The sequence below is a fragment of the Ranitomeya imitator genome, chromosome 9, assembly GCF_032444005.1.
Source record: "Ranitomeya imitator isolate aRanImi1 chromosome 9, aRanImi1.pri, whole genome shotgun sequence".
Classification (NCBI taxonomy): domain Eukaryota; kingdom Metazoa; phylum Chordata; class Amphibia; order Anura; family Dendrobatidae; genus Ranitomeya; species Ranitomeya imitator.
The window spans coordinates 56,912,546-56,939,021 of NC_091290.1; the positions used below are offsets into that span (position 1 = coordinate 56,912,546).

Here is a 26,476-nt window from a genome sequence, read left to right on the forward strand (position 1 = left end):
CACATCTCCTCCAGTCTCTCTCTCCAGTCGTCACAACTCACCTAACTACAATCTTTAATCTCTCCATCTCCTCTGGCATTTTCCCCTCCTCCTTCAAACATTCTATCATTACTCTATTAAAGAAACCCACCCTCGACCCATCCTGCACAAAACTACAGACCAGTCTCCAATTTCCCCTTCATCTCTAAACTCTTGGAGCACCTGGTCTAGTCCCACCTTGCCTATTACCTCTCCACTCATTCCCTCCTAGATCCTTCACAGTCAGGTTTCGGTCCCCTACATTTGACAGAAACTGCACTCAAAGTGACCAACAACCTTCTGACAGCAAAATGTAATGGTGACCACACTCTGCTCATTCTTCTCGACCTTTCGATACTGTTGACCACCCTCTCCTATTCTCTAGGCTCCAGTCAGAAGGCATTATGGACACTGTTCTCTCCTGGTTCTCCTACCTTTCTGACCGCTCCTTCAGTGTTCTGTTCTCTGGCTCCACTTCATCTCCTCTTCCTCTCACTGTCGGGGTACCTCAGAGCGCAGTCCTTGGTCCCCTTCTCTTCTCTCTACACGGCCCCAACTGGACAGACCATCAGCAGATTTGGCTATCAGTACCATCTTTATGCGGATGACACAACTATACATGTTGTCCCCGGACCTTACCCCCACGGTACTACAAAACGCCAGTGACTGTCTGCAGTCTCCAACATCATGTTCACGCTCGATCTTAAACTCAACCTTTCCAAAACCGAACTTTTACTCCCGCAGTCTACTAACCTCCCCAAGTCTGACGACATTTCCCTCTCAGTGGGTGGCACCATAATATCACCCTGGCAGCAGGCGCACTGTCTGGGTGTTACGTTTGACACCAATCTCTCCTTCACTTCCCATATACAGTCTCTTGCCGCTTACACCTAAAGAACATCTCTAGAATCTGCCCTTTTCTCACCACGGAAACAAAAACCCTCAGGCTAAGTGCACACGTTGCAGAATTGCAGCGGAAATTTTGCAACTCCTGCGGCGGGTATATCGCATGCGGAATTGGCATGCATATTCCCACTAAACACTAGCGTTTTCCAAGCGATCTGTAGCAGCGCTTGGAAAACTGATTGACAGGTTGGTCACACTTGTCAAACAGTGTTTGACAGGTGTGACCAGCTTTTTACTTTTGATGCTGCCTATACAGCATCAATAGTAAAAAGAGAACGTTAAAAATAAAAAATATGATATTCTCACCTTCCGGCGTCCCCGGTAGTCATCCCGCTCCTCGCGATGCTCCGGTCCCAATAATGCATCGTGGCAATGACCTCAGGTGACGTAGTGGTCTCACGAGACCGCTACGTCATCACAGGTAGTTTTCGCAATGCATTATTGGGAACGGAAGCATCGCGAGGAGCGGGAATGCTGTGAGGGACACCGGAAGGTAAGAATCTCATGATTAATTTTTTTTTTTTTTTTTTAAACAATTATATGGTTCTCAGGGCCTGGAGGAGAGTCTCCTCTCCTCCACCCTGGGTATCAACCGCACATGATCCGCTTACTTCCCACTGGTGGACATAGCCCTATGCGGAAAGTAAGCGATCAATGCATTCCTATGTGTGCGGAATCCCCTCGATGCCACACAAAGAATGAACATGCTGCGTTTTTTTCCGGAATGCGATTCCGCTGCGGAAAAAAAACGCAACATGTGCACAAAAATTGCGGATTGCATTCTAATAGGATGCTTAGTGTATGCGTTTTTCACGGTTTTATCGCGTTTTTATAGAAAAAAACCACGAAGAATCCTGAACGTGTGCACACAGCCTCCCTGTAGTCCACTCCCGCCTGGACTACTGTAACACTATTAATTGGCCTCCCTGTTACTCGACTTTCCCCTCTCCAGTCCCATCATTAATGCAGTAGCCAGGGTCATCTACCTGGCTATTACTCGGACGCATCTGCTCTTAGCCAGTTGTTACACTGGCTGCCCATTCATTATAGGATCCAATTCAAAGTACTTTTTCTCACCCACAAAGCTCTCCACAGTGCAGCACCCCCTTAGGCTACGTTCAGATTAGCGTTTCCCGACGCTGCGTCGGGCGACGCAGCGGCGACGCACGCGTCATGCGCCCCTATGTTTAACATGGGGGACGCATGCGTTTTTCTTGTTGCGTTTTCCGACACGTGCGTTGTTTTTGACGCTAGCGTCGGACGCAAGAAAATGCAACAAGTTGCATTTTTCTTGCGTCCGATTTGTCAAAAAACGACGCACGCGTCGCAAAACGCAGCGTTTTTGCGTGCGTTTGCACGCGTTTTTTCGTGCGTTGCGTCGCCGAGGCAGCGGCGCGCAACGCTAATCTGAACGTAGCCCAACATCTCCTCCCTCATTTCTGTCTATCGGCCTAACCAACCACCACGCTCTGCAAACGACTTCTGACTAACCTCTGCACTAATCCGTACCTCCCACTCCCGACTCCAAGACTTCTCCCACGTTGCGACAATCCTCTGGAATGCTCTACCCCAAGATATGAGGACCAACCACAACTTGCACAGTTATAGGCGCTCGCTCAAAACACATTTGTTCAGAGCGGCCTATCACATTCCCTAATCAAAGTAATTTTGTGTGTAAAGGTACCTTCACACTGAACGATATCGCTAGCGATCCGTGACGTTGCAGTGTCCTGGCTAGCGATATCGTTCAGTTTGACAGGCAGCAGCGATCAGGATCCTGCTGTGCCATCGTTGGTCGGCGCAGAAAGTCCAGAACTTTATTTCGTCGCTGGATCTCCCGCAGACATCGCTGAATCGGTGTGTGTGACGCCGATTCAGCGATGTCTTCACTGGTAACCAGGGTAAACATCGGGTTACTAAGCGCAGGGCCACGCTTAGTAACCAGATGTTTACCCTGGTTACCAGTGTAAACGTAAAAAAAAAAAAACCCCAGTACATACTTACATTCCGGTGTCTGTCCTCTCCGGCGCTCTGCTTCTCTGCACTGTGTAAGCGCAGCGGCCAGAAAGAACAGCGGTGACATCACCGCTGTGCTCTGCTTTCCGGCCGGCGCTTAGTGCAGAGAAGCAGAGCGCCGGAGAGGACAGACACCGGAATGTAAGTATGTAGTGTTTTTTTTACATTTACGCTGGTAACCAGGGTAAACATCGGGTTACTAAGCGCAGCCCTGCGCTTAGTAACCCGATGTTTACACTGGTCACCAGGGGACTTCGCATAGTTGGTCGCTGGAGAGCGGTCTGTGTGACAGCTCTCCAGCGACGCTGCAGTGATCCGGATCATTGTCTAGATCGCTGCAGCGTCGCTTAATGTGACGGTACCTTAAGAGTGCGTGTAGCCCATTCACTATCTCCACCTATCCCCCACCCCTGTAAATACATCATTGTAAATACACACCTGTGCTTTGCATCTCCCCCACCTCATTGTAGATTGTAAGCTCTCACGAGCAGGGTCGTTTTATTTTGCTTTAATTATATTATTGTCAACGTTGTTACTTATGACTGTTGTGTTTGAAACTGTTTAACTGTAAAGCGCTGCGGAATATGTTGGCGCTATCTGAAGATTTTTTTTTATTATTTTTTTTTTATTTTTATTATATCCAGAAGCCAAAACATTCAGTCTTCATGTATTTTGGTTACGGACTGCAGTGACATTACGGTGAGTCACTAATGAGACACAGATTTGCACACTTTTTAGGAACAGTAGGTGAATATTGTCAGATGGGAGTGTTGTAAGGAATAACATGAATGGTTGAGGGTACAAAGTGTCAGTTTCTCCATAAGCCATGCCCACTAGAGAGTAAGTTTCAAAGAAAAGCATCCAAAGTGTGAGAGGACATTATTAGACAGGACTGTATGCTTTGATATATATTTTTAACAGTATTTAAATTGTAATTATAAGCGATACTAAAGAGTACAATACCATGCATCTCTCAGTTATGAATAAATGGGGCCACAAGACAGTCCAATGCATCTACTAACTAATCTGGAGCAAGTTTACATATCAGATTCAATTCTGAGAAATGGCTATATGTCTGCAAGACTTATGGCCTCTGACAGGCAGCTGTATAACAATGATCTGTTCTTCACAGAGGCCTGTAAGCCATGATGGTTGCAGTCCTTTCATACAGACCATTTTTTGAAGATTGGCCTCTAAAATGATCTAACTGTGCAGAATTTTACAAAACAAAGGATCACCTATTTTACAAAGCCCGTGCAAAAATTTCCATGCTTGACAAAATTATAAAAAACGATAATAAAAGGATAGTAATAATCTTATATAGCTTTATTTCCACTGTGGAGATGCAGCTGTAGAGAAATTGAATACTCAAGCATCACTCAGACATCCGCGAAACAAGATGAGTATGACTTATCCCTTGACCAGCGCTTGACAGCCTCAAAGGGACAATTGGCTGCTGAGCTTGGAACAGGCGACCCATGGCCAGTCTAAACATCACTGTTCGTATACCGACACTTTCCTGCATTTCTGATTGAGGCTTTAAACCAAGCATCCCCAAACATTGCAACTAATCCCACTCTCAAGGGTTGCCCATTAGACTCCTATTTATCGATCCAAAAAGATAAGCCATCAATGTAACATTGGTGGGGTCAACGCTCGGCATCCTCACCAATCAGATGTAATCAACTACAGGAGCAGCCGGAGGTTAAAGCGCACGGAGTGAGACCACCACAGCTTCGTATACATTTTACATATGGAAGCCACAAGAGCTGGTAACTGATGATTAGTGGGGGTGATGAGCACTATATTGGGGGTTTCTGTTGGAATCCTGTTTTTTCTGGGATTTCGATGGGAGCAATTCACTTCAATGAGGTTGATGGAGTCACTGAACACTCACTGGCCTCCATCCTGGAAATATTGGGCTTTATCTGACATACATGAAAACATGGTCTGTAAGGTTTTTGTGCATGTCTGAAAAAGTGCAATACTGCCAGGATGAAGGCCAGACATGTCCACAGTGACTCCAGCGGCCTCATTGAAGTGAATGGCTTAGTCAGGGTTCCCAATGGAATCTGGTTTCTCTGATTCTGACAAACCCCAACGTGGTGCTCAGCAGGGACACTACATTAGTACGAATCTAGCTTGTAGTAGCTCCGAAGAGGGATTACAAGACACCAGAACCTAAAATAAAAGCAAATAGCGCCCAGGCAAATATCACTTGTACTGAAAAAAGCAGAAGTACACCCCAACATGCAGGCTTCAGAAAATGTAACCAAGCTGCATTTTATTGCTGCAATTATCTAAAATTAAGCACACACACAAAAAAAAACAAAAAAAACAGCACAATTGCACTGTATGAACACGGCCGAAAAGTTATCGGGTTGAGCGCTGCCTACCATAGCTAGAGGACATTGGCCAATATTATAGGAAACACAGGCAAGATGTGAAACACTGCCCTTCTATCCCAATTATAAGACATATCACAAAGCAAAAGCTGTTGGTTTACGCATCAGCAAGTAGGACAATTACAGTCATTGGGGAAAAAAAAAAGTTATCGATTCAAAAAGAATTTTGGGAGTAATATTCATTATTAGAATGCAGCTAGGAAAAGATTGATCGTGAAGTACCGTACCTAAATTAAAGAATGCAAAACAAGTCAGTCATGTATTCGCCATCTACATGTAATACAATATGCACAAATATAAGAAACATAAAATGAAAAACTGCTCGTACTGCTGCAAACATGTTACTGTGAAAGGTCAGAATGATTCTTCGAGGCAAGATGACATTAGGGGGTTCTCATTCATTCAACGGGGGCAGGTGGAGGCAAAGATTAGTCCATCAAATTCCAACTGAAAGCTGGGTCCCTTGGAATAAGGAAAAACAAGACTGTGAAAAGAGGCACGATGGAAAAAGGTACCAGATCTTTATAAAGTGAATCTTCACTCAGAAGCTACAACCAGTTACTTGGGAATTGTTTGTACAGCAATTTCTTAATACGGAGAGTCCAAAATTTCAACAAGCACATAAAAAAAAATATATATATATATATTATATATACACACACCGTATATATAAATAAATCTGTAATTCCAACATTGTTAAAAATACTTCACATGGTACATGCAACAGTTAATTGGATATTACAATACCTGCATACCCAAATATCATGAGGTTTTAAACGCCGCAGCGTTTCAGAGTCCAACACACAAGTGGCTGATATCATACACAGTGTCTGACACATGCCATCTGTGGCTGATAGGTTTTTTGCATTGTATGGTGTGCTTATTCAAATTGTGGACAGTTTGCCATGAAAGTTGAGATGCTGAACCGTGCGCCGATTGAAGGCACGTGACTGGACTTATAACAACTTAATACAACCTGATGATGGACAATTTTAAAAGGTTATGACTAGAGTTGAGCACATTTTTCAAAATTAGATTACTATCAGCGGCTAATATTGTTTTTACAATATTCGCCGAACGTCATTGGAGTCAATGGAAGCAGAAATGAACAAATACGTTTGGAACCGGTCAAACAAATTCAGCACGAATAGGGTAAAAACATGGCACACATGTCAAATTCATATTCGCTCAAGTCTAGTTATGACCACTTTTGAGACCAAAGGTTTTTATTGTTACAAAGCAGCTAAAATTAAGTTACAATGCAAAAGGGCTTAAAGAGGTTTTATTGCAGCATCTCCATTGTATCAAGCCCTGCATAATCCGACCACAGAGATAAAGAATGTGGTCAGTTTAACGTCCTCAAAGTCTCACAATAAAACAACCTTTAGGCTGTGTGCACACGTTGCTGATTTTTCGCTATAAAAACGCTATAAAACCGCAAAAAAAAAAAAGCATACATTATGCATCCCGTCATTTAGAATGAATTCTGCAATTTTTGTGCACATGATGCGTTTTTTTCCCGCGGAAAAAAATGCATTGCGGTAAAAAAAAAAAACCGCAGCATGTTCATTAATTTTGCTGACTTTTTGTTGATTTCCCACTATATAATGCATTGGGAAATGTCTGGAAAAATCCACACAAAAAAAAAAAAAACGCACCAAAAATGCAGTAAAAACGCATGCAGATTTCTTGCAGAAAATTTCAGGTTTTTCTCAGGAAATTTCTGCAAGAAATCCTGAACGTGTGCGCATAGCCTTAGACCAGTGGTCCCCAACTCCAGGCCTCGAGGGCAGCCAACAGTGCAGGTTTTCAGGATTTCCTTAGTATTGCACAGGGGTTGGAATCATCACCTGTGCAGATGATCACATTACCACCAATGCAATACTAAAGAAATCCTGAAAACCTGCACTGTTGGCGGTCCTCGAGGCCTGGAGTTGGGGACCCCTGCCTTAGACTGAAGGTTTACACTGCACTGCTAATTGAGAGCTGACTGGTAACATGCTTGGCAGTAGATTACAAGCCAGTTTGCCAATCATTCAGCTCACATCTGAACTGGCATCTGCCTGTAAAGACAGATCAGTGCGCAAAGCCTGCTATAATACGAGTCCTGTTCACACAGGATGATGCGCTATCTAAAACAATGATCATTTGGGTAAACCAAAAGATCTTTACACTGGAGGAACATGTATTTTGCGCATTGGGAACAAAGTCTACTGCAGTTTAAAAAGGAGCATTTTCAGTAATGAGGAAACTGCTGTATGAAAAAAAAAAAAATGTACAAACTGGTAAGAAAAGTAGCAAGAAAGTGAAGCCTAGCTTAAAAGAAAAGCTGTCAGGAGAAAGTTCCTAAAACAATAAATGTTTGGCAGCATAGCTGCTGTTACTCTGAGTAATTTGATATCTCGTTTAGAGATCAAGTGCTGAAGTAATATACAAATCAGCTGTAAGTGCAATGGGCGTCTCAATAGCACTTCCAGCCTCACTCCATTGCCCTGCTGGGTGCCAGTCTCTGGAATTTGGCTGACAAGTCAGTCCAAACCTTACTGAATGTGTATCGTTCCAGGCAATAACTGCACTTGTGCAAGGGATGGCAGATGACAAACGTTGAACTGACCCTTTAAACCAGGGGTCCCCCAACTCCAGGCCTCGAGGACCGCCAACAGTGCAGGTTTTCAGGATTTCTTTAGTATTGCATCGGTTGTAATGTGATCATCTGCACAGGTGATGATTCCAACCCCTGTGCAATACGAAGGAAATCCTGAAAACCTGCACTGTTGGCGGCCCTCGAGGCCTGGAGTTGGGGACCACTGCTTTAAACAAAGATGCTTGGCAATAAATCGAGAGCTGAAAATGCTTTGACATGCCCCAATGCACTTGCAGTGAATTAGAAAATACCTTTTGACACTGGATTTTTTTTCATGATGGCAGAAAAGATTATGTCAAGTATTGATTTACTCATGTAACAGTGCCCATACAGCCTTACCTATAGTTTTATGTAGAAGGTCTTCCCTTTAAGGGTTGCCAACTAAACATACTCCACATATCTACAAAATAGATGATGAAAACATGATCATTGAGTTTTGGCTGTCGAGACCTCGACCAATCCCAAGAACGGGAGGCCCAAAGTCACTTATGTGAATGTAACATATGCAATTACCACTCAGGACTGTAAGCACATGCTCACTACCACTTTATCCACACAGAACTGAGGTTCTCAACAATCATACATTTATCAACCATCCTGTAGTTAGGTAGTATATATTTATTGGACAACTGTAAAGATTACTGGTAATCTAGAGCTGAGTATTTGGTGCCAGTAGAGCATTTTCACCTAGAGGTTAAATATGGGCACACCAACACCACTAATGATTGTACCCAAGGAAGTAGCATCACCTGGTTACCATGTACATAAGAATTAAAATGCAATGAAAATGGAGATACATGTACAGTTTAGTCACATAGGAGTTTATGTGAAGGAATGGAAACTGGTTAATGCATGGAAAAAACACTTGCTATGAAAGGATGCGACGAATGGTGGTAAGCACTACCACTTATCTTTAGTTAGCAACCATAATGAGGGGGAAGATTGCTGCACTAACATACCTGCTGAAGAGATATGTTTATATGTTATATAGCTGGGGTTTAAAAGTCTCTCCCCCACCAAAAAATATATATATAATCCAGGATACTTATTTCTTACCTGTTAAAATTAGCTAAAAATGTTAAGAAAATAAAACAGTTCTTAGTTGCCTCAACTTCTGGCCCATTACAGGGTGTCCCGACTACATTAAAAAGAAATCTGTACAGAAGCCTCTTCAGCCTGAAAACAAACAAAAAACAATTACTGTTTCCATAGAGCCATCCATTATCCAAACACAAACACTTGAATAATTTTTTTTTTTTTTTTTTTTTAATCAAGTAGCATTTTAAATGGCTGCAATAAGGCAAGTTGGCACACATGCACATTGTACGGCTCAGAATACCTCCGGAGGCTCTTCTGATGGGTTTTCTTGCCATTCAATCTATTCTCTGCAAAAGGCTTCTTATGTACTAATGTAACCCCTACCTGATTATACACACACACACTGTGGTGAAGTGTTGCTTACATAGTAACATAGTAACATAGTTAGTAAGGCCGAAAAAAGACATTTGTCCATCCAGTTCAGCCTATATTCCATCATAATAAATCCCCAGATCTACGTCCTTCTACAGAACCTAATAATTGTATGATACAATATTGTTCTGCTCCAGGAAGACATCCAGTCCTCTCTTGAACCCCTCGACTGAGTTCGCCATTACCACCTCCTCAGGCAAGCAATTCCAGATTCTCACTGCCCTAACAGTAAAGAATCCTCTTCTGTGTAGGTGGAAAAACCTTCTCTCCTCCAGACGCAAAGAATGCCCCCTTGTGCCCGTCATCTTCCTTGGTATAAACAGATCCTCAGCGAGATATTTGTATTGTCCCCTTATATACTTATACATGGTTATTAGATCGCCCCTTGCAGCACTATGATGGACACAGGTGGAGGTGATGGATTGGGCAGACTAGCTGTACAAGGGTCATCCACAGAGTAAGCCTGCCGTTATACATGTAGCTGGGTTCCCTCTGCAATAGCCAAGGCTGTAGGCATGTGCGATCTCAACTACAGTACTTACTCTACGATCGCTCTGATTGGCTGTTGAAAGTGACGTTCCACTTTCATTCAGAGCGATAGTAGTATTTCACCAATGAAAATTGGTGAAATATTACAATCCAGCCATGGCCGATGCTGCAATAGCATCAGCCATGGCTGGATATCGCGATCTACCCCCCGCCACCGATCTCCTCCCCTCCGTCCTGTCATCTAGTGTCCTCCACTCCCCTCCGTCCTCCTGTCTGCTCCCCCGCTGTCCGATCCCCCCCCCCCCCCTCATACTTACCGACCTCCTGAGTCCCTCCCAGTGTCAGTCAGTCTGTTCCATGGGCGCCACCATCTTCCAAAATGGCGGGCGCATGCGCAGTGCGCCCGCCGAATCTGCCGGCCGGCAGATTCGTTACAGGTACATTTTGATCGCTGTGATAGAACCCATCACAGCGATCAAAATAAAAAATAATAAATAAACCCCCCCTTTATCACCCCCCATAGGAAGGGACAATAATAAAATAATTTTTTTTTGCTCCACTAGGGTTAGGGTTACTGCTAGAATTCAGGTTAGAACTAGGGTTAGGGTTAGAATTAGGCTATGTGCACACGGTGCGGATTTGTCTGCGGATCCGCAGCGGATTGGTAGCAGTTTTCCATCAGGTTTACAGTACCATGTAAACCAATGGAAAACCAAATCCGCTGTGCCCATGGTGCGGAAAATACCACGCAGAAACGCTGTGTTGTATTTTCCGCAGCATGTCAATTCTTTGTGCGGATTCCGCAGCGTTTTACACCTGTTCCTCAATAGGAATCCACAGGTGCAATCCACACAAAAAAACACTGGAAATCCCCGGTAAATCCGCAGGTAAAATGCAGTGCCTTTTACCTGCGGATTTTTCAAAAATGGTGCAGAAAAATCTCACATGAATCCGCAACGTGGGCACATAGACTTAGGGTTAGAATTAGGGCTAGGGTTGGAAATAGGGTTAAGATTAGGTTGTGGTTAGGGTTATGGTTAGGGGTGTGTTGGGATTAGGGGTGTGATTAGGGTTAGGGGTGTGATGGGGTTAGGGGTGTGATGGGGTTAGGGGTGTGATTAGGGTTAGGCTAGGGTCACATTGCGTTAGTGCAATCCGTTTAGCGCTAGCGGATTGCGCTAACGCAATGTTTTTAAAGGGTCGCGTTTCGGGGTCGCGTTAACGTCCCCGCTCTCGCAGATCCCCGATCTGCGAGAGCGGGGAACGGACCTCGGGCGCGCCGCGGACGCTGCAAGCAGCGTCCGAGGCGCGCTACAAAAGACCGGCGCGTCGCTAGCGCGTGCCGAAAATGACACGCGCTAGCAATGCGCTGGTACATTGCGGGCAATGGGAGCGCTAACGGACGCGTTGCATGGCGTTAATTTCGCCGTGCAACGCTGTCCGTTAGCGCTCTGACCAAAACGCAATGTGACCCCAGCCTTAGTGTTGGAGGTAGAATTGAAGGGTTTCCACTGTTTAGGCACATCAGGGGTCTCCATGGCGCCAACATTGATTCCAGTCAATCTTGCATTCAAAAAGTAAAATGGTGCTCCCCCCCCCTTCTGAGCCCCGACGTGCCCAAACAGTGGTTTACCCCCACATATGGGGTACCAGCATACTCAGGACAAACTGGGCAACAATTATTGGGGTCCAACTTCTCATGTTACCCTTGTGAAAATAAAAAATTGCTTGCTAAAACAATTTTTGAGGAAAGAAAAATGATTTTTTATTTTCACGGCTCTGCCTTGTAAACTTCCGTGAAGCACTTGGGGGTTTAAAGTGGTCACCGCACATCTAGATTAGTTCCATGGGAGGTCTAGTTTCCAAAATGGGGTCACATGTGGGGGAGCTCCAATGTTTAGGCACACAGGGGCTCTCCAAACGCGACATGGTGTCCGCCAATGATTGGAGCTAATTTTTCATTCAAAAGTCAAATGGCGCTCCTTCCCTTCCGAGCCTTGTGCCCAAACAGTGGTTCCCCCCCACATATGGGGTATCGGTGTACTCAGGACAAATTGTACAATAACTTTTGGTGTCCAGTTTCTTTTTTTACCCTTGGGGAAAAAAAGAAAAAAAAATTGTTGCTAAAACATTTTTGTGACTAAAAAGTTAAATGTTCATTTTTTCCTTCCATGTTGCTTCTGCTGCTGTGAAGCACCTGAAGGGTTAATAAACTTCTTGAATGTGGTTTTGAGTACCTTGAGGGGTGCAGTTTTTAGAATCGTGTCACTTTTGGGTATTTTCAGCCATATAGACCCCTCAAACTGACTTCAAATGTGAGGTGGTCCCTAAAAAAAAAATGGTTTTGTAAATTTCGTTGTAAAAATGAGAAATTGCTGGTCAAATTTTAACCCTTATAACTTCCTAGCAAAAAAAAAAAAAAAAATTGTTTCCAAAATTGTGCTGATGTAAAGTAGACATGTGGGTAATGTTATTTTGTGCCACATAACACTCTTGTTTAACAGAATAAAAATTCAAAATTTTAAAATTGCAAAATTTTAGCCAAATTTCCATTTTTTTCACAAATAAGCGCAAAAATTATCGACCTAAATGTACCACTATCATGAAGTCCAATATGTCACGAAAAAACAATCTCAGAACCGCTAGGATTCGTTGAAGCGTTCCCGAGTTATTACCTCATAAAGGGACACTGGTCAGAATTGCAAATAACGGCCAGGTCATTAAGGTCAAAATAGGCTGGGTCATGAAGGGGTTAAACAGGAAGACAGCCCGTTAGGATATGCCCAATATATACACACGTCAGGTACCAGGGCCAGTAGTAGACCCCAGCTGTTGTGGCAACCCACCATCAACAAGTGCATAATGGTGAGGCAAATGGGATTATAGAGGGTCAACTGAATTAATTATAGTCTATGGTGCTGTGTGCAAGGTTGCATTATACCTTTTAAAATCCGACTACATTCAATAAGGCACTGCAGATGACCGATTCTGTAACATGAACTGTAAACTGTTCTGCAAACTTTACTGCTAATAAAAAAAAAAAAACAACCACACTGCTCAAAAAAATAAAGAGAACACTAAAATTCCACATCCTAGATATCCCTGAATGAAATCTTCCAATTGTAAATCTTATTCATTATGTGTTGAGAACAATAAAACCCATAAATTATCAACTTAAATCACAACTAATATCCCACGGAGGTCTGGAGTTGGAGTTATGCTCAAAATCAAAGTGGAAACTGAAGTTACAGGCTGATCCAACTTCAGTGGAAATGCCTCAAGACAAGGAAATGATGCTCAGTAGTCCTTACAACGCCTGGGCATGCTCCTGATGAGGCGGCGGATGGTCTCCTGAGGGATCCCCTCCCAGACCTGGACTAAAGCATCTGCCAACTCCTGGACAGTCTGTGGTGCAACGTGACGTTGGTGGATGGTATGAGACATGATGTCCCAGATATGTTCAATCGGATTCAGGTCTGGGGAACGTTCGGGCCAGTCTGTAGCTTTAATGCCTTCATCTTGCAGGAACTGCTGTCACACTCCAGCCACATGAGGTCTGGCATGGTCCTGCATTAGGAGGAACCCAGGGCCAGCATATGGTCTCACAAGGGGGCTGAGGATCTCATCTCGGCAGTCAGGCTACCTCTAGAGAGCACATGGAGGGCTGTGTGGCCCTCCAAAAAAATAAAATTATTACCGTTAATTCGGTTTCTAGGAGCCTTCCACGACAGCCCAGCCCAGGAGGTTGTCTCCATACCCTAATGGTGGACAGGAAGCACAAGAGGTTAAAACCCCTCCCACCTCCCATTAACCAGTGACTTACAACTGAACCCATAGCACCGGTTACCTTTTAGGTTCTCAAACAAAAATATCCAAGAACATCGGGAGGGAATTAATGCTGTCGTGGAAGGCTCCTAGAAACCGAATTAACGGTAAGAATAATTCTATTTTCTCTAGTAGCCTTCCACGACAGCCCAGGAGGAATGCCAACCAATTCTGTATTTCGGGAGGGACCACAGCCTGAAGAACCTTCCGGCCAAAGATTAGATCCCGGTTGGACCAGAAGTCCAATCTATAATGCTTAGTAAATGTGTGCAGAGAAGACCATGTTGCAGCCCTGCAAATCTGCTCTGTGGAAGCACCAGCCCTTTCAGCCCAAGAGACGGAGGTAGATCTGGTGGAATGAGCCTTTAGGCCAGCAGGAACCGCAATATTCTGAGCTAGATATGCCTCAGTAATGGCCTTTTATTTTTATCCAGTTGGCAATGGTACTCTCCGCTACTTTTTTGCCCTTGTTTCAGTCAGATAAATGAACGAAGAGATTTTGGTCAATTCTGAAGGATTTAGTTTGTTCTAAATAGTGTAATACTATACGCCGTACATCCAAGGTATGAAATCTGTGTTCTTCCGAATTTGTAGGATTGTGATAGAACGATGGGAGGACTATGTCCTGTGATTGGTGAAATTGACACTACTTTTGGAAGAAAACATGGATCTGGTCGGAACACAATGGAATCATCCCTTAGGCTAGGTTCAGATTGCGTTAAGGCAATCCGTTTAGCGCTAAGCGCTAGCGGATTGCGCTAACGCAATGTCTTTCGGGGTCGCGTTTAACGTCCCCGCTAGCGCAGATCCCCGATCTGCGAGAGCGGGGAACGGACCTCGGGCGCGCCGAGGACGCTGCAAGCAGCGTCCGAGGCGCGTCACAAAACACCGGCACATTGCTAGCGCGTGCCGAAAATAGCACGCGCTAGCGATGCACGTTCCCATTGCTGCCAATGGGCGCGCTAACGGATGTGTTGCACGGCGTTAATTTCGCCGTGCAACGCTGTCCGTTAGCGCGGTCCCATTAACGCAATGGGAACCTAGCCTTATGCTAAGATAAGGTTCTCTAATTGAGAGGGCTTGTATTTGCCCCACTTGTGTTGCAGTAAAAATTGCAACTAAGAAGGCGGTCTTGCAGGACAGGAGCTGTAAGGAACAAGATGATAACGGCTCAAATGGAGGAGCCGTAAGGCCCTTTAGAACTATGTTTAAGTCCCATGATGGCACAAAAATTTGTTGTTTTGGACAATGTCTTGATGCTGAGACCATAAACCTTTTTATCCAACGATGACCTGCAAGGTCTTGGTCGAAGACTGAACTCAAAGCTGACACTTGAACTTTTAAGGTACTTGGCTTCAACCCCAACTCCAATCCTTTTTGTAGAAAATCTAATATTTGTGAGATATTAGGATGGAAGGGGTCAGGATTATGAGGATGACACCACGAGGAGAACCTTTTTCCAAATTTTGCTATATATAGCGTTGGTGACAGGTTTTCTGGATTTTTGTAAAGTAATAATCACTGACTCTGAAAGACCTTTAGCTCTTGATACCTGGGCTTCAATAGCCAGGCTGTCAGCTTGAATTTTTGGGGGTTTGGATGATAAAAGGGACCCTGGAAGAGAAGATCTTCTGATGTTTGTAGAAAAACTGGACCATCCACTTGCAATTCTCTGATGAGGTGGTACCAGCTCCTCTTCGGCCATGCCGGAGCAACTAGGATAGTTGGGACCTGATCGTCTCGGATCTTCCGGAGGGTCTTTGCAAGTAACGGTATTGGAGGAAACACGTATGCTAGTCGGAACCTCCATGTATGAGCAAAGGAGTCTACTCCTTGAGACCTGTCTTTGGGGTCTAGAGAGAAGTAGTTCTTGACCTGTGCATTCTGACTTGATGCTAAAAGATCTATGTCGGGGAGGCCCCATCTGTCCGTCAACATTTTGAAAACATCCGCCTTCAGGCTCCATTCTCCTGGTTGTAAATCATGACGACTTAGGAGATCTGCATGAACATTTACTGACCCTTTGAGGTGTATTGCTGATAGTGAGAGATGTTTCTCTGCCCAACAAAAAATTCTGCTTGATACTACTCTCAAGTGGTTGAACTTCGGACTCCCCTGGTGTTTTAGATGCGCTACAGTCGTTATATTGTCCGAGTAAACTCTGACATGTTGACCTACAAATCAGACTGTTGGCGGCTAGAAGGGCCTTCTTCACTGCCATCAATTCTCTGAGGTTGGAAGAACTGGAGCTTTCTTTCAGATTCCAGTGACCTTGGAATGGGACCTGCGAGACAACTGCTCCCCAGCCTTTTTGACTGGCATTCGTTGTCACTGTCACCAGTGGATTTTGTGTCCAGTCCACCCCTTTTAGCAGGTTTGTTTGGATCGCCCACCAGGTTAACGAGGCCTTTACCTTCCCTGAAGTGTACACTCTTCTGTTTAGGAAATTTGGATTTCCATTCCAGTTTCCTAGAATATGTGCCTGCAGAACTCTGGAGTGGGCCTGAGCCCACTGGACTGATTGTATACAGGCAGTCATTGACCCCAGAAGAGACATTGCTGTCCGCAGAGTAGGAGACCGTTGCTTTTTGAAGTCTAGGACCTTGGATATCAGGTGCACTTCTGGTAGAAAGGATTTTTGATTTTCCGAGTCCAATAGGACCCCGAGGAATTTTATCACCTTTGATGGTAATAGATGAGACTTCTTTAGATTGGGTATCCAACCCAAAAGTCGTAAGATGTTCAGAGTTCTGGAAATCCTCTGAGAATTTCGGTGGAAGGACCAATAATTAGAAGGTCGTCCAAGTACGGTACTATGGCGACGTCTTGGTTTCTGATATGAGAGACGGCTTCCGCCATAACTCTGGAGAAAACCCTTGGGGCCAAGGAGATCCCGAAGGGGAGAACATTGTATTGAAAATGTAAAATCTTGTGATTGAACTGGACCGCAAATCTTTGCTATCTCCTGTGACGAGGATGTATCGGAATATGGAAATAGGCATCCTTGAGGTCTATTGTTGCCATATATGAATGAGGAGCTATCAGAGGGATGGCTGATTTCACTGACTCCATTTTGAATTTGCAGTAAGTAATGTATTGGTTGAGAGCTTTTAAATTTATTATGATCCGTGCTTGTCCGGAAGGCTTTTTTACTATAAAAATACGGGAATAATGCCCTTTCCCTCGCTCGTTTACCGGGACCATCGAAATAGCTCTCGAGGTTAGCAAATCTTGCAACCCTGACATCAGTTTCTGAGTCTCCCGAGATGACTGGGAGGTGACTCTTAGGATCCTGGGAGGAGGCGCCTCGAACTCTATAAGAAGACCCTGTTGGATAACACTTACTACCCAAGGGCTGTTGGAGATATTCTGCCAACTGTGAAAGAAGTTCGAAAGCCTCCCCCCCACCGGATCGTAGTCATTATTTTTCTTGCTGTGGTTGTTGGGGAATAAGGATATTTTTAGGTTTCCCCTTGGCATAACTCCATCTTCCGGACTTTCCTTTTCCCTTAAGGCCCCTTCACATTAAGCGATGCTGCAGCGATACCGACAACGATCCGGATCGCTGCAGCGTCGCTGTTTGGTCGCTGGAGAGCTGTCACACAGACCGCTCTCCAGCGACCAACGATGCCGGTAACCAGGGTAAACATCGGGTAACTAAGCGCAGGGCCGCGCTTAGTAATCCGATGTTTACCCTGGTTACCATCCTAAAAGTAAAAAAAACTAACACTACATACTTACCTACCGCTGTCTGTCCCCGGCGCTCTGCTTCTCTGGTCTGGCTGTGAGCACAGCGGCCGGAAAGCAGAGCGGTGACGTCACCGCTCTGCTTTCCGGCTGACCGACGCTCACAGCCAGTGCAGGAGGAGTGCAGAGCACAGCGCCGGGGACAGACAGCGGTAGGTAAGTATGTACTGTTTGTTTTTTTACTTTTAGGATGGTAACCAGGGTAAACATCGGGTTACTAAGCGCGGCCCTGCGCTTAGTTACCCGATGTTTACCCTGGTTACCAGTGAAGACATCGCTGGATCGGTGTCACACACGCCGATCCAGCGACAAAATAAAGTTCTGGACTTTGTTCAGCGACCAACGATCTCCCAGCAGGGGCCTGATCGTTGCTCGCTGTCACACATAACGATTTCATTAACGATATCGTTGCTACGTCACAAAATGCAAGGATATCGTTAACAATATCGTTATGTGGGAAGGTACCTTTAAAGGGACTCTGTCACCTGAATTTGGAGGGAACAATTTTCAGCCATAGGGGCGGGGTTTTCAGGTGTTTGATTCACCCTTTCCTTACCCGCTGGCTGCATGCTGGCTGCAATATTGAATTGATGTTCATTCTCTGTCCTCCATAGTACACGCCTGCGCAAGGCAAGATCGCAATAAACAGTGTTTATTGCATATTTACTTACAAGAGTTTAAAAAAGTTTATAAAAGTTATTTGCTATATTCTAATAAATATAGTTTTTGCTCTACGTGGTCTGATTACTTATATGATGGTGAGAAACTGAATAAGCACGATGTTAATATTTGACAACAGTAAATTTATTGTTACGAATTGGCCATGTATGAAGGAGTCGGAGTCGCAACTGTGGCTTACCAACTCCACAGCCCTGGATGATAGTCATGTAATAATGGACAAATTATCATTGTGCACAGTTAAGGTACCGTCACATTTAGCGACGCTGCAGCGATATAGACAACGATGCCGATCGCTGCAGCGTCGCTGTTTGGTTGCTGGAGAGCTGTCACACAGACAGCTCTCCAGCGACCCCGAAGTCCCCGGGTAACTAGGGTAAACATCGGGTTACTAAGCGCAGGGCCGCGCTTAGCAACCCGATGTTTACCCTGGTTACCATTGTAAAAGTGTAAAAAAAAAAAAAAAAAAAAAAAAAAACACTGCATACTTACATTCCTGTCGCGTCCCCGTCCTCAGCGTCCCTGCACTGTGTAAGCGCGCTTGCCGGAAAGCAGAGCGGTGACGTCACCGCTGTGCTTCGCTTTACGGCCGGCCGGCGCTGACACTGGGGGACGCAGGGAAGCTGACGCTGAGGAACGTGACAGGAATGTAAGTATGTAGTTTTTTTTTTTTTACTTTTACATTGGTAACCAGGGTAAACATCGGGTTACTAAGCGCAACCCTGCACTTAGTAACCCAATGTTTACCCTGGTTACCAGTGAAGACATCGCTGAATCGGCGTCACACACGCCGATTCAGCGATGTCAGTGGGAGATCCAGCGACGAAATAAAGTCCTGGACTTTCCCCAGCGACCAATGATCTCCCAGCAGGGGCCTGATCGTTGGTCGCTGTCACACAACGATTTCGTTAACGATATCGTTGCTACGTCACAAAAAGCAACGATATCGTTATGTGTGACGGTACCTTTACCTTTAGTAAGTCACTGTAACATCACTAATTGTGAGGAACCCAAACTCCATGAGAGATATAGATATATACACACGCACACACCCTTGGGTCGACAGCAGCAACACAGGCAAAAAAACAAAAACTAAAAAAAAAAAAACAAAACAAAAAAAACAAAACAGGCAATCCCTGCAGATGTGAATGTGGCTTTATGAGGTGCTAGGTTGTAATCTAAGCAGGAGAGAGCACATGGGTGCCCAATTAGTGATCGCTTTCTAATACTGTTGGTGTCGCATTATTCGGTGTACCAACTACTTTCATGTGAAGCTGAACGCTCCATTATGTTCAACAAGCCTCCAAAGAGCTGAAAGGTGACGTGACATGACAACCATGTAGTAACAATCCTTACACGTGAATGGAGAATTTTACTTTTCTGTTCAAGAACGTCATACTTTCCAATTAATACTAAAACAGTTTGTTCTAAAACTACCAGCAGAAAGCAGATTTCCGAGTGAATGGATCTCAACGTCTTAAAGATTAACTAAACGTTCATCTTGATTTTTCATATTTAGCAGGCACTTGAGGTGCATGCAAAGCAACGGGGGGGATACGAGTCCCCCCACAGATAGCACAATAGACTCCTGAAAAGCAGAGCATAGCAGACTGGAGCACACACAGAACAGAATTTAACCTATGCTTTCTATTGGTTTTGTAAAGTCCATAGTTTCTTTGAATCCATACTATCCAATTTGAAGACAATTCAAGTGCTAAATATGAAAAAGGCAGAAAGTTATTCTTTAGGCGGTGTGCCCACGTTGCATTTTTTATGCATTTCTGCCGCAGCGGAAACGTTGAAAAACGCTTAAAAACCGCATTCCCATGCAATCCTATGGGATTCCACAGTTGCTGTGCCCATGCTGCGGATTTTCCCAAGGCGGAATTGCATAGTGGTAAAATCCACAGCATGTTCATTATTGCTGCGGAATTGTGGCGATTCTGCAGCCATAGGATTGCATTGAAATGCTCACATTACGCATGTGGCTATGCCCACCATGCGTAAAGTGAGCGTTTCATGTGCGGTGGTACCCAGGTCTGGAGTAGAGGAGACTCCAGGCCCTGGGATCGATATCCCTGTATAAAAAAAAATAAATAAATAAAAATATAGGGATATACTTACCGTATATACTCAAGTATAAGCCGAGAATTTCAGCCCATCTTTTTAGGTTGAAATTGCCCCTCTCTGCATATACTCGAATCATACCCAGGGGTCGGCAGGGAAGGGGGAGCCGCAGCTGTCTAATAATACTCACCTGCTCCTGGCCCGGTCCCTGCAGGTCCCTGGTTCTCGGGCGCTGACAGCTTCTTCCTGTAGTGAGCGGTCACACGGTAATGCTCATTACAGTAATGAATATGGACTCCACTCCCATAGGGGTGGAGCCACATATTCATTACTGTAATGAGCAGTACCGTGTGACCGCTCACTACAGGAAGAAGCTGCCGGCGCCAGGGAACAGATGTGTAGGGACCGCGCCAGGAGCAGGTGAATATAACGCAGTGCGCAATATTCACCTGCTCCCCGTTCCACAGACGGCACCGCTGTGTCTTCTGCTTCCTCTGCAGTGACGCTCAGGTCAGAGGGCACGGTAACGCAATTAGTGCGCGCCGCCGCAATTAGTGCGCGCCGCCCTCTGCCTGAACAGTCAGTGCAGAGGACGAGGAAGACACAGTGGCAGCCGTCGGTGGAACGGGAAAGGTGAGTAAAGCAAGTGCCGGGGGCCTGAGAGGCGAGTATGTCATTTTTTAATGGCAGCAGCAACAGCATATGCAGCATATGGGGCAAATATCTGTATGGAGCATCTTATGGGGCCATAATCAACATTTGTGCAGCATAATATGAGGCATCTTTTAATAAGGAGCATCTTATGAAGCCCATCAGACACTGTATGGAGCATTATATGGTGTGTATTTTGTATGGAGCATCTTATGGGGCCATCATGAACTGTATGGAGCGTTATATGGGGCTCCTGATTCAATATGGATATTCAAAAACACTTAACCTACTGATGTCTCAATTAATTTTACTTTTATTGGTATCTATTTTAATTTTTGAAATTTACCAGTAGCTGCTGCATTTTCCACCCTAAGCTAATACTAGAGTCATTAAGTTTTCCCAGTTTTTTGTGGCAAATTTGGGGGTCGGCTTATACTCGAGTATATACGGTACCTTCTGATGGCCCCTGGAGCCCCTCCCGGCTCTCAGTGGTGCAAGCGGTGGCTTCCGTTCCCAGGGATGCATTGCGCAAATCACCTGGGATGACGTCGCAGCCACACGGCAGTGACTCCTCAAAGGTCTTTCGAGCAATGGATCACTGGGAACAGAACGCACCGGGAGCGCCACTGAGGAGATCGGGGGCCATCGGAAGGTGAGAATAACTTTTTTTTAATTATTTTTTAATATTCCATCTTACTATTGATGCTGCATAGGCAACATCAATAGTAAAAAGTTGGTCACACTTGTCAAGCACTATACTTGACAAGTGTGACAAACCTGTCAATCACTTTTCCAAGCAATGCTTCAAATCGCTTGGAAAACGCAAGCATTCTGCAAGGTAAAAACACTTGCAAAATGCTTGTGTTTTGCAGGAAAACGCATGCGAATTCCACATGAGTTTTACCTGCGGCACAGTTGCGGAAATGCTGCAGACATTACCGCAGCATTTCTGCAATGTGGGCACATAGCCTTACAGCTACTTCAGCACCAACATTTGCTCCAAACTTAGCTCAGTGCTGCTTCTAAATTGCAGCGCTATACAAGCAAATAGGGTCTCATTAGGACACCTATAGCTCCGTGACAAACAGACTAAGGCCAGGTTCACATTGCGTCAACAGCAGCCTGTTCAACACATGCGTTAACAGGCTGCTGTTAACGCAAGTGCCGATATGTCAGCACACTAGCGCAGATAGCACTAGCAGATGCTCTATCTGTGCTAGCAGTGACGGACCCGGAAACGCTGCAGCCCGTGTCCCAGAGTCCGTCACTCAATGACGGTACATCCCTAGCGCACACACCCATTGTGGGCGTGCGCTAGCGATGCGTCCGACATTGGACTCAATGGCGGTGTTAACGGACTGCGTTACACCGCATAATGCCGCGGTGTAACGTAGTCCATCTAACGGACGCCAGTAACGGAATGTGAACCCAGCCTAATGGATTTTTTTGTGACTTGCTTGACATAGGTGTCACAATTTAACCCCACTCCTACGCCACTATACCACTGAGTCAATTTTGGTCACCGTGTAGCCTTAGCCTAATTGTATTAATTTCCGGCCTCATACAAACATGTTTTATATCCATTGTAGTCTATGGGGCCATCTATATGACCAAGTCTTACTGAAGACTGTGCTACAGTGTCCCTGTCACCTTGACTTGCTGTGATCACAGTGGAGCATTGGAAGATACAGTGATGTGATCACAATTATTGGTGAGCGGAGAGCACAGATCTGTGCACCAGAACTGCAGCAGTACCAGCTTCCAGCAGTGATAACCGGTCACTGGATGAAGTCACAACAGCAGCGCTTTTGCCCGAAACTGTTCACCAGAAGTTACAGCAAGCAATGCAACTGTCAATGATTAGACAGCTCTACTCTGATCGCTGCAAGAACTTTGTAAAGTGCTGTGGAATATGTTGGCAATATAGAAATATTAATAAAAATATTATTTGTGGTGACCAGGCCGGAAAGCAAAGCAAAATACCTATACAGAAAAGAAATACCAAAATTATATGAATAAAATTAGAAAGCTAAGAATGAATACAATATACTACCCAAGAGAAAGTACTCGAAGAAAAAAAATTGCGTTTAAAAATATATAATTTTATTAATTATAAAAACATGATTCCACAGAAAAATGTTTTTTAATAAAATATACACACAGGAAGCAATTAATGACAATTTATTATAAAAACTAAAATTTGTTAAAAAATATATAAGAATAAATGTGTAGCGGGGGACAAGGAATAAGACTGCGTGGTAAAAAAAATTAAACATATATGTATATCTATGTAAACAAATACACCAGTAAAACCTATAACTATCCTATGGGGCATCAAAAAGTATATGTACAGAGTAATATACAGTAAGTGATAAATACTAGAGATGAGCGAATATACCGTATTTTTCGGACTACAAGACGCACTTTTTCCCCCCCAAAAAAGGGGGGGAAATGGGGGGTGCGTCTAATAGTCGCAATGCAGGCTTACCGTGGCGGCAGAGGTGCGGTGGCAGAGGTGCGGTGGCAGAGGTGCGGTGGCAGAGGTGGCGCAGTAAGCGGGGTCCCTTTCTCCGGTGAGGTGATGCAGCAGCCCGGTATGCAGCAGAGCCGGGTGAATCCTGTTATCGGTGGTGGCGGCCATTTTCCTGAGGCCGCGCGTGCGCAGATGGAGCGCTCTGCTTCCCGGGGCTTCAGGAAAATGGCCGCCACGATCTCCATCTGCGCACGCGCGGCCTCCCGCGGCCATTTTCCTGAAGCCCCGGGAAGCAGAGCGCTTCATCTGCACACGCGCGGCCTCAGGAAGATGGCCGCGCCCACCGATAACAGGATTCACCCGGCTCTGCTGCTTACCGGGCTGCTGCATCACCATACCGGGGAAAGGGACCCGGCTTACTGCGCCTCCTCTGCCACTGCACCTCTGCCGCCACGGTAAGCCTGGGACCCCTCTCACGCCATACTCATCCCAGCACCTCCTCATCCCAGCACCTCCTCATCCCAGCACCTCCTCATCCCAGCACCTCCTCATCCCAGCACCTCCTCATCCCAGCACCTCCTCATCCCAGCACCTCCTCATCCCAGCACCTCCTCATCCCAGCACCTCCTCATCCCAGCACCTCCTCATCCCAGCACCTCCTCATCCCAGCACCTCCTCATCCCAGCACCTCCTCATCCCAGCACCTCCTCATCCCAGCACCTCCTCATCCCAGCACCTCCTCATCCCAGCACCTCCTCATCCCAGCACCTCCTCATCCCAGCACCTCCTCATCCCAGCACCTCCTCATCCCAGCACCTCCTCATCCCAGCACCTCCTCATCCCAGCACCTCCTCATCCCAGCACCTCCTCATCCCAGCACCTCCTCATCCCAGCACCTCCTCATCCCAGCACCTCCTCATCCCAGCACCTCCTCATCCCAGCACCTCCTCATCCCAGCACCTCCTCATCCCAGCACCTCCTCATCCCAGCACCTCCTCATCCCAGCACCTCCTCATCCCAGCACCTCCTCATCCCAGCACCTCCTCATCCCAGCACCTCCTCATCCCAGCACCTCCTCATCCCAGCACCTCCTCATCCCAGCACCTCCTCATCCCAGCACCTCCTCATCCCAGCACCTCCTCATCCCAGCACCTCCTCATCCCAGCACCTCCTCATCCCAGCACCTCCTCATCCCAGCACCTCCTCATCCCAGCACCTCCTCATCCCAGCACCTCCTCATCCCAGCACCTCCTCATCCCAGCACCTCCTCATCCCAGCACCTCCTCATCCCAGCACCTCCTCATCCCAGCACCTCCTCATCCCAGCACCTCCTCATCCCAGCACCTCCTCATCCCAGCACCTCCTCATCCCAGCACCTCCTCATCCCAGCACCTCCTCATCCCAGCACCTCCTCATCCCAGCACCTCCTCATCCCAGCACCTCCTCATCCCAGCACCTCCTCATCCCAGCACCTCCTCATCCCAGCACCTCCTCATCCCAGCACCTCCTCATCCCAGCACCTCCTCATCCCAGCACCTCCTCATCCCAGCACCTCCTCATCCCAGCACCTCCTCATCCCAGCACCTCCTCATCCCAGCACCTCCTCATCCCAGCACCTCCTCATCCCAGCACCTCCTCATCCCAGCACCTCCTCATCCCAGCACCTCCTCATCCCAGCACCTCCTCATCCCAGCACCTCCTCATCCCAGCACCTCCTCATCCCAGCACCTCCTCATCCCAGCACCTCCTCATCCCAGCACCTCCTCATCCCAGCACCTCCTCATCCCAGCACCTCCTCATCCCAGCACCTCCTCATCCCAGCACCTCCTCATCCCAGCACCTCCTCATCCCAGCACCTCCTCATCTCTGCCGACACCTTGCCTCCTGTAACCCTGCTCTGCCACCGCCAGCCCTCAGGTAAGATACTGTAAATTCGGACAATAAGACCGACCCCCATCTTATAAAAAAAATCTTTTTTTCTGCAATTTTCACCCCAAATTTGGGGTGCGTCTTATGGTCCGGTGCGTCTTATAGTCCGAAAAATATGGTACTCGCTACTCGAGATTTCTCGAGCACGCTCGGGTGCTCCGAGTATTTTTTAGTGCTCGGAGATTTAGTTTTTCTTGCCGCAGCTGAATGATTTACCGTATATACTCGAGTATAAGCCGAGATTTTCAGCCCATTTTTTGGGGCTGAAAGTCCCCCTCTCGGCTTATACTCGAGTCATATACCCGGGTGTCAGCAGGGGAGGGGGAGCGGGGGCTGTGTAATCATACTTACCTGCTCCCAGCGCGGTCCCTGCAGTCCCTGGCTTCTCCGGCGCTGCAGATTCTTCCTGCACTGAGCGGTCACATGGCACCGCTCATTACAGAAATGAATAGGCAGCTCCACCCCCATAGGGGAGGAGCCGCATATTCATTGCTGTAAATGATCGGTGCCATGTGACCGCTCAATTACAGGAAGAAGCTGCAGCGCCGGAGAAGCCAGGGACTGCAGGGACCGCGCCGCAGCAGGTAAGGGGAGCGCAGCGCTATAATTACCTGCTCCTCGCTCCGGCTCCGTCTGCAGCGTCCTCTAGCAATGACGCTCAGGTTAGAGGGCGCTGTGACGTAGTCAGTGCGCGCCCTCTGCTGAGCGTCAGTGCTGGAGACGGAGCCGCAGAGGAGCAGGTAATTATTGAAAGCGCCGGCGTCCTGAGAAGAGAGGTGAGTATGTGATTTTTTTTTTTTTTTATGGCAGCACCAGCAGCATTATAAGGAGCACCTATGGGGCCATAAAGGTGCAGAGCATATATGGGGCACAGCATTATAAGGAGCACCTATGGGGCCATAAAGGTGCAGAGCATATATGGGGCACAGCATTATAAGGAGCACCTATGGGGCCATAAAGGTGCAGAGCATAAATGGGGCACAGCATTATAAGGAGCACCTATGGGGCCATAAAGGTGCAGAGCATAAATGGGGCACAGCATTATAAGGAGCACCTATGGGGCCATAAAGGTGCAGAGCATAAATGGGGCACAGCATTATAAGGAGCACCTATGGGGCCATAATCAAAGGTGCAGAGCATATATGGCACAGCATTATA

General features: G+C 46.2%; 1 protein-coding gene across 12 annotated transcripts in view; it reads right to left on the bottom strand.

The window, feature by feature from the left end:
- The window catches only part of PPP6R3 (protein phosphatase 6 regulatory subunit 3), a 114,785-nt gene that overhangs the window by 84,201 nt on the left and 4,108 nt on the right, over nucleotides 1-26,476 (bottom strand). For 6 of the 12 annotated variants that reach the window (XM_069740356.1, XM_069740354.1, XM_069740347.1 and 3 more), the window contains exons 2-3: nucleotides 9,046-9,165; nucleotides 5,674-5,807 (exon numbers count right to left, since the gene is read on the bottom strand). In XM_069740356.1, the coding sequence (XP_069596457.1) occupies nucleotides 5,674-5,685 (12 nt within the window). In that variant the 5' untranslated portion in view covers nucleotides 5,686-5,807; nucleotides 9,046-9,165. The remainder of the gene's footprint in view (nucleotides 1-5,673; nucleotides 5,808-9,045; nucleotides 9,166-26,476) is intronic. The other 6 variants (XM_069740355.1, XM_069740358.1, XM_069740351.1 and 3 more) reach the window with 1 other exon arrangement.